The sequence below is a fragment of the Spermophilus citellus genome (assembly GCF_964194105.1).
Source record: "Spermophilus citellus genome assembly, chromosome: 2".
In the NCBI taxonomy this organism is placed as follows: Eukaryota; Metazoa; Chordata; class Mammalia; order Rodentia; family Sciuridae; genus Spermophilus; species Spermophilus citellus.
In genome coordinates, this window is record NC_138183.1 from 164,306,176 (window position 1) to 164,322,513 (window position 16,338).

A 16,338-nucleotide genomic window follows, 5' to 3' on the forward strand; every position below is an offset into this window, starting at 1 on the left:
TTGAGGTTACAGGAATGGCATTTTCAGTGCTGTTAAGGGAAGAGAGAGAACACAGGGTGCTCAGAATCTTTAAAAGGTCCATTTTCTCTGGGGCTTGGAGTTTCAGGATATCTGGCTTATGTGATGAGATGGGAAATGTAATCAGGAGACAGATTATGGAACATCTTCTAAGAACTGTAGACTTTATGTGAAGGATAATGAAGAGTCATGAAATGATTCTACTTAGGAATGTGACATATGTATTTTATATTTAAGAAGTTTACAGAGGAGGCAAAGTGGGTGAGGACAGAACCCAGAATTAGAAGGAATAGTCAGAGGAAGGGAAGTCTACAAAGAAGAATAAGTAAGCAAAAGTTAAGCCTTGGTTTGTTTCTTTATCATTTTAACATTTATGGTCAATGTTCATGTTTTTAAAGGTCCATGTTCAATAAAATATTAATGAAATGACTTTGATTCATGATTAAGAATATTAAAATGATAAATATTTTTGGAGTTTAAGCACAAATGATTATAGTAGTATACCACTAATGATGATAACAATAAAAACAGAATTATAGCTATAATTTATATGGTGTTCACTCTATGCCAGGAACTTTATGAATATTTTATATATATTTCATAGTGGCCTGTAGACTTGATAAAGAATATTATTCTTTTAGACTAGAAAACTGAAATCTAGTGGTGTTAGGGAATTTACCCAAGGCCAAACATGTAATTAATGGTAAATTTGGTATTTGAATCTATGTATTTATTTGTAGTCTTATGACGGTCCTACCCTGACAACATTCCTCTATAGAACTAAACATTTCTCCCTGGACATGCAAAATAGAAAATTTCTACTTCTATTTGGACATGCAAAAGATTGACAAGTCTGTCATAGCTTCAATCACAGGGAATTTACATATTGCATAGAAGAACTCTGTTTCCTTGCAACAAATAGTAAGTTACTGCTTTCCATAGCCCTGCTATCGTACCTGTTATAATAACCAATTTATAAAGCACATTGTTGAGCAAACCTTATGTCTAACATAGGCTTTCCTCTGTAGGTATTTCAAATTTAATTATGCATTACCATTGTACATATTTGTTTTATCTTTATAATAGAAAGAAAAATTCACCCAAGCAATCAGTCTAAGTTATATTGAAGCAATGTGTTCAATCACAGCTCTAAAAGGAAGATCTTTTTCTCCATATCTTCAGATCTTCAGGAATATTTTTTAAATGAAAAACTTGTAAGGAAAGCATGAGTCATTTGCCACCTTACTACTTTAGAAATTCATGGGTCATTTGAAACACAGAACTGGAGAGCAAGCCTCTACAGCCTACTTCCCTCGACTAACGGATTCTTCAGCAACATGATCCCACTCCTTAGCACTAAGACATGGCTGAGTAACTTAATTGATAGGTTCAGTATATGCTCAGGCTCTAGCCAAGTGAAAAATAGTTACACAAATATAATATTTTCAATGAAACCTTAAAATAGTCTAAATGAGAAAAAAATCAGAACTTTGTTGTAATCCTATATATTTATTTTTAAAATTTGCTTGTTGTAATTTTGAAATTCCATGAGTGAGGGCAGAATCACCTTTCCAGTGAGTAGGACCTCCGCTGGCCTTATCCAGATCTTCTCATGTTTCTTATTTGTGACTGAATACTGACAATGAGAAGGAAATAGGAAAGGAAGAACAGCCACTCTGGAGATCTGTAATTTACCCAGCACAAACATCCATGGAGGAGATATTTTCTATGCCAACCCTTCTGATGAACTAATGGAAGGCTTCCTGTACCTCTACTTCATCTCCAGAATTTCTCTATTCTGTCCACACACAACTTATTTTGTTGCTACTCTTCTTGCTCTTTCTTCCTTTGACTACTTTTGTTATAGTATCTTACCATTGTTCTTTGCTCAATCCCCTTGTGTGGCAGTCCTTGTTAGAATTTCAGCACTCCTTCAGGTTGAATTGCGGTATCTACTCCAGAATGCTTCGCTCTATAACCAGGGACAGTGGTAGGTGGCAGGAAAGCATGCACCCCACTTTTCCTTTGCCTCCTCCCACCAGAGAAAAGGGATCGTATACATAACCCTCTTTATAAGGACATCAGCTGTTGTGTCTCCATCCCATTCACTCACCCCAATGTCCATTGTTCCCCTAACTAACCCAAAGTGGTAAAAATCTGTGGAAGCTAGGTTGATGAAACCAGGGAATAAATGGTGCAGTGATCCAGAGGAGATGCTATGAGGGCAGTCAGGTCTGCCTGGCCTGTTTCTGATTGCTATTTCTTCCTCAGTTACAAGTGAGAATCTCCACACTCATATCTTTCTTTGCTCTCCCACTTGCCTACCTGGAACCCCCAGGCTCAGAAGCCTGAGGAAGATAGAGTTCAGTGTTCTCTCCCTCCTGGTGGAATGGATTATCCTCATACTTGGCAACTGGCAGCAAGTAAACATTTGATTTGTTAGACTGGCTATGAATATAATAGAACTTTGTAAGCAAATATATCTGGATGAGTTATAAAAATTAGACTAAATCCTGATAGGTTCACTATAGCACTGATAACAGCCTGTGATTTCATGGAGATGAAGGAAAGTCCTCCTCTTTCTAGTGAGAGTTCTAGGATTTTTCTTTCTTTGGGTTGAGAAATAAGTTTACTTTTTCTGAACTAGGAAAACAAGGTTTAATATTATCAAGTATTAAAGTTAAATTATTCATCCATTCTTGGATAATACCAGTTGAGAATCTGAAAGACTCTTAATTGTCTTGACTCTATATGTCAATTGTTTTACTACCACTTTTAATTTTATTTTTAATAAGGAAAATGGGTCAGAGGAATTTTAAGTGGCACGATCAATGATAGATGTCTGTTGATGGATTATTTGCAAATGTTGTAATTAGGAATTGGAGATGGAAAGAATAACAGGAAGAATGGTGGCTACAAAATGTGTTGCAGACATTGAACACTCAAGGCCAGTTGGCAAGAGGAGTATGGCTACCTTGATCTACCCCACTTCACTCCTATCTGAGATTTTAAAGGAGCAGATATCAGTAATTTTACTTTAGTCTGAATTGATTTCAATATGTTATCATCTCTGCCATCCTATCCTTCTATATTACTCATGAATTAAAGTTCAGAGGGTTCTTAGGCATTTTATTAATCAGGGCTTTATAGAGAACAGAACCATTAGGAAACACAAACACACACACACACACACACACACACACACACTTATTATGAGGGATTGGCTCATATGATTATGAAGGCTAAGTAGTACCATAATCTACACTGTGAAAGCTGGAGGCCCAATGGTATAGTATACATTCAAGCCTAAAGGCCTAAGAACCGAGAGCCAATGGCAAAAGTTTCTATCTAAGTCCTAAGGCCTAAGAATCAGGGAATGAATTGTGAGTCATGGTGTCAGTCTGAAAGCCTGAGAACCAGGAGTGCTAAAGTCTCAGCTCCAGCAGAAAGAGAAGGTGGCCCTTCCTGGAACTTTTAGTTGTATTTGGGCTCTCAATGGATTTGATGACACCCACTCACAGTAGTGAGGGTGATCTTCTTTACTCAGTCTACCAATATAGATGCTAATCTTTTCTGGACATGCTCTCATAGACATATACAGAAATACTATTTTACTAGTTATCAGGGCATTATTAGCCCAGGTAAGATGATGTGTGAAATTCACCATTACAGCACCCCTATCTAGTAACAGAAGAGAGAAGGAATCAGATTCTCAGTGTGCCTGAAATCATGTTGCTTATGTGCTTAGTATTTCATGTTCCCAGGGAAGAAGGAGAGGAGGGAAAAGAAAAAGGAAATCTGACAATCTAAGAAGGACATGGAGAAGAAGAGAACTGAAGAAAAAGAAAACAGGAAGGCTCTGGAGTGATTTATACAGACTTATTATTGAAGAATAAAATAAACCTAATTTAAAGGTATTTCATGCCCTTCCTCTTCATTTGTTCATTTTTAGTTACTTAGATCTTGACTTATTCCAAAACAATTTAAGGAAGCATACAAATAAAAACATGTGTGCATAAAACACAAAACATAAAAATAAAATAAACATCTCCCTTTCCAAACAAGCATACTCCTCTGTCCATCTCCTCATAACCTCTTGCACTGGCTTTCCACTAGAATAGCAGCATATAGACTTTATCCCATCCAGAACATCATTTCCTAGGTTTCTGAAAACATATTATGTAATTCGTAGAATATATTTTTGTAAAAGCAACCCTAACAAGAAACAAAACAAACCAAACTAAACAAGCCAAAACAAGTCAAAGGAAATTTTCTAGTGTATGCTTTGGCAAACATCTCTCTGCTACGAACAAAATTTATATAATGTTACAATATATGATATTGGATAAAAATATTTAGCAAGTCCTGAAGTAACACCACAAGCCTCAAAAGCACTAATGCACCTAGAACATTGAGAATAAAGCATTAAAGGAAACCCGGATTAAGCAAAATATGCAATCATTAGCCATCACAGATTCTATTAAAATTGCTGTCCATCATAACAAGTTTGGAAAATAGCAGTAGTGATCATTAGAATTTAATAATTTTAGGATTTTTTTCCCTCATGATCTCTTCCTTAATCATAAATTTACCTTGTACCCAGATGCTAGAAATGGCCAAAAACGCATCATAAACATTTAAGATTCTGGGCAAAGAGACACAAGTAAAAATATATATTCCTTTGAAAAGATCTATTTCATGTGAGAAAAATAGCCACTTTTCATATTATATATATTTAAATAAATGTCCTTTTTTGCTTGATAAAAAGGACATCATATTAATTAAATTTGAAGAAATGTTCAAGGTTTCTATTACCAGAAAATCAATTTAAAACCCCAAATTTTCTAAACGTTTACATTTAAATTTAAATAAGAATATTATCTTGATCAACATTATAGTCAACATTTTTCATGGTAAGAAAATGCATTTAATTCATGAAACATTCTTCTAGATGATTTTTTTAAAAATTTTGGTTCTCTATTAACTTGATCAAAAGTATAGCAAATTAATAAAAATGAATTATATAATCTGTTATTAGGACCCACTTATTGTCAAGCACTTCACTTGTTTAATTAGTTAATTCATTTTATGTTTATCTCATGCTTATCAGGGCATTACTATGCCAGAAATAAAAGGTAAAAGTGTAATGCAATAAAATAACTGCTAGAGTTGTACAATATAATAGTTATTGAAGAAACACACTTTTGGGGAAGAAAAGATATGCAAGATATAACTTGCATGTTCACTAAGTTATTTTCTAACAGAAAAAATATTAAGCACGAAGAGATTTGGCAATTTCACTCATAGTGAAATATGCTATCTTGTACAATGTGTTTCCTAATATCCTTAAGATTTTTAATTACTAGAAAAAAATGGCATGTGGTATGGCTAGGTTCCCTTATATGCAGAGAGAAGTAAAAGTAGGCTGCAAGCTTATAGAAAGTATAATGATGATAGTTTTTTGAGCTTGTTTCTGAAAGAGAAAATTACCAAAAATTCTAATACAAGGAATGTACTAGGAATATCATAGGTATGACATCTTAAATGATATACTGCTTCTGTCTAATTAAATACCTAAGTTTTAGGGATAAAGATGAATTCATTTAATGAGTTCATCTCTGAGTAACAGAAATGATACTTTGGATCTTTGAAGGCGGATAACACACACAAAAGATCTATTTTGCTTTTTTATTGTTTTTTTTTTACAAGGGAATAAAGGCATTTATTGTCTTTACTCTTTAAATAGACAGAATTCTATTGAATGATGTTCTCAAAATATTGCCTGTTTCAACTTTTATTATAACTTCTCATCTTCTCGTAACTTTTAAGTCTACAGGAAAAGGACTAAATACAAAACCCAATCCCTAATGTTCACTTTTAAGTATAATATTTTGCTATGATTCTAGTCAATAAATAAAAAAATGAACCTGAAATATATATATATATATATATATATATATATATATATATATATATATAAACTCTGTAAGTTATGCCTGCAGATGAATCCAACTATCAGACATTGTACAAAAATGAATGGATTGTCAATAGTGTTGGTTATTTACCTTGTCTCTCCAACACAAAATCATGACTATGTAATCAAGTTTCCATGAAAACCTACAAGAACAGGGTATGGAGAACTTCTGGATAGCTCAGCATATGGAAATTCCAGGAGAGGGGTGTGCCCAGAGAGATTATGGAAGCCCCTGGCCCCATGCATCTTCCATTTGATTGTTTATTTGTATTCTTTGTAATATCCTTTAAAGTAAGTGTGTAAACACAGGAGAAATGATTTGTGGAATTCTGTGTTTTCCTGGCAAAGTGACTCAACCTAAGAAGGGGTCACGGGAACCCTGATGTGTGGCTGTCAGTCAGAAGCACAGGTAAAATAATGTGAAATTTGTGGTTGGCTTCTGAAATGGATGAGACTGAAGTCTCAACCTGTTGAATCTGATGTATTTCCAGGTACATAGTATCAGATCCAAACTGAATTACAGGAAGCCCTGCTGGTGTCTGGTGGAAAATTAGTCAGAATTGTTGTTTAGTGTGTACATAAAAACCTCTGCATATTTTAGTGACCAGAAGTCACAAAGTATTCTGTGTTGGTTATTGTGTGATTATAGGAAAAGCACCTTAGTTTATTTTTCCTATCCACATAGTTATCTTAATTTTAATAAATTTATAGATCATGGTATTCTTATAAGTATTTTTTGTGGATTGTAAGAATATTTTTCTTTTTAATTAGAAGTTTCTCCCTAGAGTCAAGGTAAAAATTCTGATAATACACATCAACTATTTTCTGATTTTAGGAAAGTTAAGGATCAACACATTTTGCTAAATCACACAAGTGATATGAAGCCATTTCACAATAAAAGTGAGTTTCCTTGAGAGAGTAAGGTATTAGGACTTACCCCTGTCTGTGTCATACAGGAAGACAAAACAGTTCCATTCATAATGATCCAGCAGACTCAGGAGTGCTCCTCGCAATGAAGGTCTTAGCTGCAGCACAAACTGGCTCTCCCCCTCAGTAGGGAAACTTGGTGTGATGAGGGAGATGTGTAAGGCGCTGCAGAACGAAGTCAAGGTATGTACTGACCTCTTATCATAGAGTCCAAAAATGGCAAATACTCCTCTAGAATACTGGGAACAGACTGGAAAAAAAAAAAAACACAAAATATTAGCATACTTTAAAATTGTTGACTTTGTATCTACATCCTACAAAATTTAAAAATCACTGAATCATTGAGATGTTAGCAATGTAATACAGAATAAAATTAAAGTGTTCAATTAATTAATTTTTTATTCTTGTACGCAAAACCATGTATTGAATAAAGCTGATCTGATTGAAAAGTCCTCTATTAAAAAGCCCTTTTGAGGGCTGGGGTTGTGGCTCAACGGTAAAGCACTTGCCTAGCACATGCGAGGCCCTGGGTTCGATCCTCAGCACCACATAAAAATGAATAAATAAAAAGCCCTTTTGAATTAAAGGGAAATTTGATTAAAATGAGGTAATATATAGCCTTCTGTTTTAATGTGGCAGATCCTATGGTAGAGATTTTAAGTGTGATAAATCCAAATGTTTCTCTATACTTTTTCTGTTGCCTGAAAAATATAATGAACTTTTGGAATTTTTGAGTATTAATTGAAGAAACCTTTAAATTATCTTCTTCCTAAGCTATATGCTCATCTTCTCTATTCTTCGATTGGGCAACATTTGTTGACAACTAAATTGTTATGTTTTTCTGCTTTTGTAATCGGTTTTATTTTTATCACAACCTTAGAATTGTATCATTTTTGAAAACAGAAGTTGGATTTTTGGGAAAGTCACTCTTAGGATATCTGAGTGGTTTAGTGAATCTGGGGGAATTGCATAGCTATAGCACAAAGACAAAGCAATTCTAAAACCCATTAGACCAAGACTGCCTGAGGAAGAGAAGCAGAGGCAAAGCAGTGCACACTTTCCCTGCCTTTCTGCACCCTCTGGTTGTTACAAGGACAATGAGGCAACATCACAGAACGACTCTGCTCTATTCCTGTCCAATATATTTTGCTCACTCTTGACATGGCTGATTTCAGGAACAAACTTGGGTGACTTTTTCTGGTTTATTTTTAAAAGGCATAGATCTAAAATAGGGGATCCCTGTTTTTGTGTTCACACAGAAAAGCAAGAATGGATTCCAAATTCTTATAATTCTCCTTGTATGGCTAACTAACACACATATTTCTCTTCAGTTTATACAGCTAGCTTAAGAAGTGCTATAAAATTTTTGTGTTTGGACTTTAGTTGCTAGTTTTAAGTGTTAAATTTATTATGAAGCCCAGAGCATCGGATAAGCTAAAGGTACTTATTTTAGTGGAAGTTTATTATGATATAAATAAATTTTTCTTAAAACAGGCTCTTGTAAAAATTATCTTAACAGCATTTAAATCTATTTTGTACAGTATTTGGGTTTTAGGAAATTATGAAGCATAATTAAATGCAGATAATTTACTAAAACCTAGAGATTTTTCTTTCATTCTTATTTATCATGCCTCTTGAAATTGCAGAAAGAGTCTAAGCATTCTAATTATGACATGTATTAGAAATGTTATATATATTTTGGAAAAACTGAAGCCCACATAAAGGACCCAAGTCTATATTCAACTGGACAAGAAAAAGAAGAATTGACATTAAGATGGAGAAGAAGAAAATTTTGCTAAGTTCAAATCCTAATATTATCACTTATAAGCCAGATGTTTTGGAGTAAATTATCTTATTTGCATTAACTATGAATACACAATGTGGAAAGAATTAAATGAGAATATGTAAACTTGCTATCATGAGGTCATATGCAACAATTAGTAAATGGCAGATTTTAACACAAATTGCATGCATTATTATAGTTTAAGTATTTCTGTTGTTTTATAAGAAAGTAAAAGTAATCGAAGATAAATTACTAAAGTTGATCTAAAGTCAAGAAAGGAGATTTCAGAGTCTATATAACAAATGTAATTTATTTTGGTAGTATTGTAGTAGAATTTATAAAGAAGTCTATCAAAAAATCCAGTCTAATTATATGAATTAGAATTTGGAACTAGAATCAGGAACTAGAATTTGATCACATGGGTGGATTGACCAATTAGGAAGGCTTATTCTGACAGTATGACTGGCTGTAGTTTCTTGCAAGATACAAGGATCAATCATAGTTTAATCATTAGGCATTTTGAGGTTTAGTGTGATTCATTTCTTGTAACTTAAGCAATCCAGTAAATCATTGGCAGGATCAAACTCTAACTTCACGAATACCCCACCAAGGCTTTGAGTGTATTATGCAAATGCTGTGCATATAAGTTATAACCTGGAGTTAGTAAGCTCTTTCATATTTTCTTGTTGTCTGGATTTTCATGCAAATTGTGAGTCCACTTTTAATCTCTACATGGTAAATAATCTGATTCAGTTAATTCATTTGTTCATTTGTTTTGGGGTGACAACCACTGAACTCAGAGTGTCATGCATGCTAGGCTGGCATTCTATCACAGAGTATCCTCCCAGCCCCAGGTTCAAAAGGTTTTTATTTTACTCTACTGAACAAAGTAAAGTCAAAGAACATTAGAATTCAAATCTAAGATTCTGGCTTTCATTTAGTACTGAAAGTACACATAATCTTTAACTCTTATTCAAGAAAATGTAAGCAAACAGGATTCACAAGTCATGTACATTAACTTGCTCATGAATAGAAAAAAAACATTTGCACAATCTTGTCTGCTATGGCATTTTAAAACCATACTATGCGAGCTGCGGATGTGGCTCAAGCGGTAGCACGCTTGCCTGGCATGCGTGTGGCCCGGGTTGGATCCTCAGCACCACATACAAACAATGATGTTGTGTCCGCCAAGAACTGAAAAATAAATATTAAAAAATTCTTTCTCTCTCTCTCTCTCTTAGAAAAAAAAAATGTACTATGCTTTGTATTCCTCACAGTGTTTTACTAGGAATCATAGGAGGTCCCCAAAAGAATCTGTACAGCTCTCCTTAGGCCCTGTTGGACAAAATAATAGCATCTGTGGCCAAAGCTGGACCCCCTTCCTTGGTGCCCCTCTCACCTCTAAAATACCTAACAGCAGTTCTGCTTTCATCTTTTAAAAATATTAAGCAACTGCCTATGTACAATTTTATATATAAAAAGTATTAAGTACCAAATAAAGTTCAAAAGCAACTAATATGCTATGCAAAAAGTCCCTCTACTGCTTATTCCTATTATAGTTTTCAATCTAATCTTTATGGCTTCTCACTTTTCTGCTGCTCACTATATTACTTATTGCAGTTTACTCTTCTGGGACTCAACAAATTTAATATTTTCTGATATTTAATCACCTTTTATCTGTCTTCATTTGCATCATCATACATATCTATTTTTCTCTTTTTCATAGCTATCTGCCATTCTGCTACTATTTTTAATACTTATTTTGAAAATACACTAATGTCTCAGACTACATAACATTGCTTTTGGATGTATTCTGTCACTCACATTTTATTTTCCCTCTGAAAATTTCTAGTCATAACATCATTCTTTCAATTTTTTATTTTTGCTATTTAATCTCAATCCAAGGCTTGGCAGGTGAGGGTTTTTGAGTTTTCTGTGCCTGAGAATAGGTTGTCATTCAAACATTCAGTGTTATTATCTTCATGTGACACCCTGAACAATGTTTTATTTGGTCCAATAGTTTCAAATTTTAAAGTATAATTATTTCCATATTTATTATTGTAATCTAGCTTTGAAAGAACTCACAAATCAAAATTTTGTTGGCCATCTCTTATGCCATCTCTGGTTGCTTAGCATGCAAATAATTGTTCAAACAATGGAATTTATTAAACAATACAGAAGTACACATAAGTTAATGAAAATAAACAAGGATAAAATAATTGTGGTCAGAATATATAAAAGGAAAACAAACTGAATTTTAATGTTCTCACATAAAATGACAAAATAAGGCAGAATTAATGCTTAGTCACTGAGTAGATGCAATGATATTAGATTGATATGTATTTTGGGATACAAACGCTAATCAGGATAAAGCTTTCAATGAACTAATCCAATCATAATTTTAAGTGCCTACTCTATATTCTGTTTCACTAATGAGATCACTTGGATCATGTATTATGTAAATAAACACATAATATAAACACATGAAAAAATCCATTCATCTTTCACCTGATGGTGTCAATTAATTATGTCTTCTCATCAGATAATCACCCAGTTTCACTCCAGATGCTATATTCCAGATGCTTAACTAAGTCAAATTATTATATAATTTGTGACTTGTAGCTCTATATCACATACAAATCAATTGGCATGGTCTTAGCTCAGTATGTCCCCACCTGTGGCACACAATCCCAGAGGTGTGCTGAATTCAATATGCGCACTGCAGAGTGGCACAGTGGTCCCAAAGAACACAGTCCACTTCTCCTTTATCTTCAATTTTCCTCCCCTTAATATATTTCTCTAACTCTTTCTTAAACTTAATTCTTTCATTTTTTTACAAGAATAATACAACTTTTTAACCCTATGCCCTCTCTTATAGCCTTTGCAGTCCCTTTAATTGAAGGAATTTTATATTCAGTTTTTTTAATTCATGTGATGCCTACACTTCTCAGCCACCTAAACCACTCTCATCAATTTTGTTAAATGACCCAATATATCCTAAATCTTTGGCTTTTGTTCCTATATTTCTAGGATCCTCTGCTGTGTTTGATATTTGTGGAAACTTCTTTTAAATTTTTCCTTGCCTTTGGTTCCCAGCACCACAGCTATTCATCTGATATCTGGACATTTCTTGCTCTCTGCTCCTTTATGATTTGTGCACCTTATAATTTTCTTTTCTCTACTCACCTCTTCTTTATAAATACATATTTCAGTGAACTCATCTAAATCTTTGGCTTTAGATGTGCTCATGATCCCCCAGGTTGTACCATCTACTTCAAATCCTTCCTTTGAACTACACAGATCAGTATGTGTAATTGTCTTTCACCACTTGGGCACAATGGTTTGTGACTGCTCTATTAATATAAAACAGTGATTATATGTGACTTCTGAGACTATGACTGGTCCTTCTGTGGGGATACATGACCTTTGTATCTAGCTCCCATACTGTCAGGAGAACCACAGGTGATATGAAGAGGTCCACGTGTTAGGTAGTAGGAACCAAGAACATAGCAAGGTCCTGGGTTTTCTTTAAACTACTTTTAAGGAAAATGAATTTTTGAGAGCCACAGCCGAAGGGGCCCCAGCAAACTTCCAGCTGATTGGCTCACTGTGGCCCCAGCAACCTTCCAGCTGCCAGCTGATTGGCTCCTCTGTGGTGATGCTCATTGGGCTGTTTCCCCGCCCTTTCAGACCACGGAGCTGCTCATTGGGGGACTCTTTTGGTTCCGCCCACCCGACCCAGCCAATCTGCCTCAAGAGCAGGAGGAGTCCGGGGTTGAGAGGCTCCTGCGAAGCCGGTGGTGGCAGTTGGGCTTTGAGGGAATTCCTGAAGAGCTCCTGTAGTATGGCTTGTGTGTGTGTGTGTGTGTGTGTGTGTGTGTGTGTGTGTGTGTGTGTGTTCTAAAAATAAAGTTCGTTTCTGCTTGATAAATGGCTCATGAATTGTGCCCAGCCAGACTGTGGCAATGAATAATCAAAAAACGTATAGAAAAATAACAGGTGCACAAACCTTGATTATAAGCAGGTAGAAACAAAAGGAGCCAATTAAGAAACATGTCAAGAAAGAAAGATCAGTGGAACTAACTCCTGATAGGGTCTATTGGAGTCATTGTAAAGATAGGATTTATTGTCACTGGCTTTTCAATGTATTTCAGAAGAGAAATTTCTTTAGTTGTGCAGTTGCACTAAGGTAAATTCTATCAGGCAACTGACCCCAATACACACATTAAAATAGGATTGACTTGTAGATGAAGCCTCCTTGAATAAGATGGTTACCATGACAGTTCCAGAGAAGACCAGCTATAATCAAGACCTCCACTGCCAGAGAGAAAGAGGAGCTGAAGACCTGATTGGCAAAGGGTGCAGAAGGTTCTCAAGGCAACCCTAAAACAGCAATAAATTTGGAAACAGCACTGTTTCCTCTGTGGTTCTCTGTTTAGAGAAGACTCACTCTTCCATTTGAGAATGTTTTTTTGCCTAAGCCTTATGTTACTTTCACTTTAATTCTAGTAATAAAATTATATTCCTTGGCTTTTCTTGTTTGACTTTAACTTTCCTTTTGTCAGGACACAAAAACCAAGCTTTGTAGCTTCAGCTGTGACCTACTCTCCTGTGACACATGTAGAAAGACACCAAGACACCTTGTCCCTCAGTTATTGCTAGGTTCTCAATTTACAGCTAGACGCAGCCTGAAAGTGACGGATGCTCCAGCCTCCATTTAGCAGCTCCAGCTAATGTTTTATGAAATAAAGACTAAACCTTGCCCTATATATAAAGTCATGATCAAAAGAAATTATTGAGGCTCACACCTCAATCCCAGTGGCTCTGGAAGCTGAGGCAGGAGGATTGCAAGTTCAAAGCCAGCCTCAGAAACCTGGTGAAGATTTCAGCAACTTAGTGAGACCCTGTCTCAAAATAAAATAAACAAACAAACAAATAAATAAATAAAAAGCGCTGGGCTCAATGGTAAAGTGCCCCTGAGTTTAATCCTTGGTACAAAAAAAAGAAAGAAAGAAGGAAATCATTGCTATTATTTTAAACCACTAATATTGAGATTGGTTTGTTATATAAAAATACAAAAAAACTTATATTTGTACAGTACTTAGGAATAAGTGTAGACGTAGTATACATTCAACAAATATTTTGTAGAAAAATTAATGAATGTTGTTTGAAGTATGTATAGTTTATGCTAATTCATATCTCTCCCAGTAGGACACTATCTACTGAACTGTTCAAGTTTTTAAAATTCTTCTTCCCCCTCCCACTCTTTAAGATATTCTATATTCTATACTCATTTTAGTTATTGCTCTTGAGTGTTATATTCATACTTGATACGAAATTATAAATTTAATAAAGGGTCCACACTATCTGAATAACAAAAGGACTTTTAAATATTTTAACCTCAGACTTTACTCTCTTGTTACACATTGTTGTTTTTCAGTGTTACAGCTTCACGTTTAATCATTTTAAACATTTTGCAGCCTCTTTCAAATATTTCTATTTCTGAAATTTTTGCATCCTACTTTGTATATGTTCCAATTTTTGTTCAAGGGGGATTGCAAATATTTGCTTTATAATTTTGAATTAGGAGCTAATTTTTAATAAAGCTCTGTAAGAATTTTAAAAAGCCTGTTTTTCAGAAACAGTTCTACAAAATAGTTTTTCATTTACTTCTTCTAATTGTTTTGATGTGTTTGTATGTGCTATATGTGTTTGTGGTGCACATGTGTCTATGAATTTCTCAGTTTATGGGTTCCTAGAAAATGTACATAGTATAAATTTTTGAACAGAAAACTCATGTGACAGCAGATCAATATAAAAAAATTATCAAAAGAAACTATCGTATTTTCCATGCAGAACTGAAGGCAATCCAAAAAGTTTCTGGGTTAACTTTCTAGAACAAACAATTCTAATTGCTTTTATTAAATATGTTTATGTTACAATGTCAAAAACTTATGGAGCTAAAAATCTTTGCAGCCTATGTTTCAAAGATACTGTGATCTAAGGTCAGAATTTCATTCAACTCTATATTGGCAATACCTGTGTATATAAATTATCAATTTTTATTGATCAAGAAATTTCATTTTCCAGCAAACTTCCCCCAATTTCCTAAGAATGCATTAGTGGCTCTTCCTCTTGTGTCATAATGATCCATGAACATGAATTTCTAAAAATTTTAATTTCCTCAACTATAGTTTTCGTAATTATTTTGATGTTGTCCATCTTTAGGAATAACCATGAGTTTCTTTTTTTTTTTTTTTTTTTACCATGAGTTTCTTGAGAGTCTTATTCATCTTATATTCTCAAGAGATACATTTTTTTGAAAGTACAAAAAAATAAACTTCATATATTTTCATTTTCTCAGAGACTCTATTACTTCATTACTATCATTATATTGTAATAAAAATCACTTTCTCGCCTTCTTACATACCAGGTTTATGCATGCTAATATGATTAGCCATTACATGTCTCATAAATATTTATAAACATTTTAACTTATTATAGCAACAATTGTTGGACATTATTATTACCAATTCCTGTCTATTATACTGTAAGGCAGAAATGTACTAGTTCCGGATACCACTAGAAGAATGTGTTGAGTTAGCAAGCAAAACCTTGAGGAGAAATAGGCAAGTTAAGAAAGAGGAGGCACAGAACATTTACATTCCTAAGACCATGACAGTGAGGTAAGGTGAGAACAAGGTTGAAACTAAGTTAAATAGGACAGATCTCTCCATGGATTGAACTCCCTAGGTTCCATTCCTGATTGTCATAATTCTGAGAGTTTTCCTCATATTAATGATGTTTTACTAATGCAAGTGGTAGTTAGGACAACATATGAACTAGCAACTACATTTTCAAGTTACCAAAGAGGATTTTGAGATAAGTTTGTGCACCAGACAGAGGTGATCTTTGAAGACTGTAAATTAACAGCCTGGCTCTGGTATGCTAGCTGGATACTGGAGATCTGTTCTTCCCTCCTGTGGATTAGTCAGTGTAGGAAGAGTGGCTGTTCTGTGCTTATCTGCTCCCTCACTTGCTGTGCCTTGTGGCCATAACAACATGGATAGAAACCCAAGAATTAACCCACCTCCTGCTATGATGGCTTTAGCAGGTTGACTTAATTTGTTACCATCTGATGCCTTGAATGCTCTTCCTAACCTTTGTTGACACCTAAAAGTGTTAGAATAAGTGGACAGAGGGCTACAAAATAACAATGACAACATACTTCTTTTACATAGATGTTTATATTTTACAAAGGACTTTTACATATATCCACTTATTATGATAATTATTCTGTTATCATCATCATTTACATTTTTTAAGAAAGAACTTCATTTATTTGTGAAAGAAAAGATAGGTTATGGAAATTGATACACCATTTCAAATTACTCATTTTAGAACTACTGTGCTCTTCTTAGGTAGATTATAGAAATTTTTTAAAAATTCTGGTATTAAAAGGCTTAATGACTTATTTATTCCCTTTTTAAAAAAAATTCACTGTATCTATAGCAACAGAAACATGACTAGAGTCAGCAGCTGGAAAATGTGTCATGATGATGGAATCAATAAAAACTAGAAGCACTCTAAATACTATGAGAAAGTTGACCCAGAATTAGCTGTGTGACACATGATC

General features: G+C 34.3%; 1 protein-coding gene across 3 annotated transcripts in view; it reads right to left on the reverse strand.

The window, feature by feature from the left end:
- Positions 1 to 16,338, reverse strand: part of GRIA4 (glutamate ionotropic receptor AMPA type subunit 4) — a gene marked incomplete at both ends in the record, with an annotated part of 332,583 nt that overhangs the window by 205,109 nt on the left and 111,136 nt on the right. For all 3 annotated transcript variants that reach the window (XM_081278586.1, XM_081278587.1, XM_081278588.1), the window contains one exon: positions 6,930 to 7,169. In XM_081278586.1, the coding sequence (XP_081134712.1) occupies positions 6,930 to 7,169 (240 nt within the window). The remainder of the gene's footprint in view (positions 1 to 6,929; positions 7,170 to 16,338) is intronic.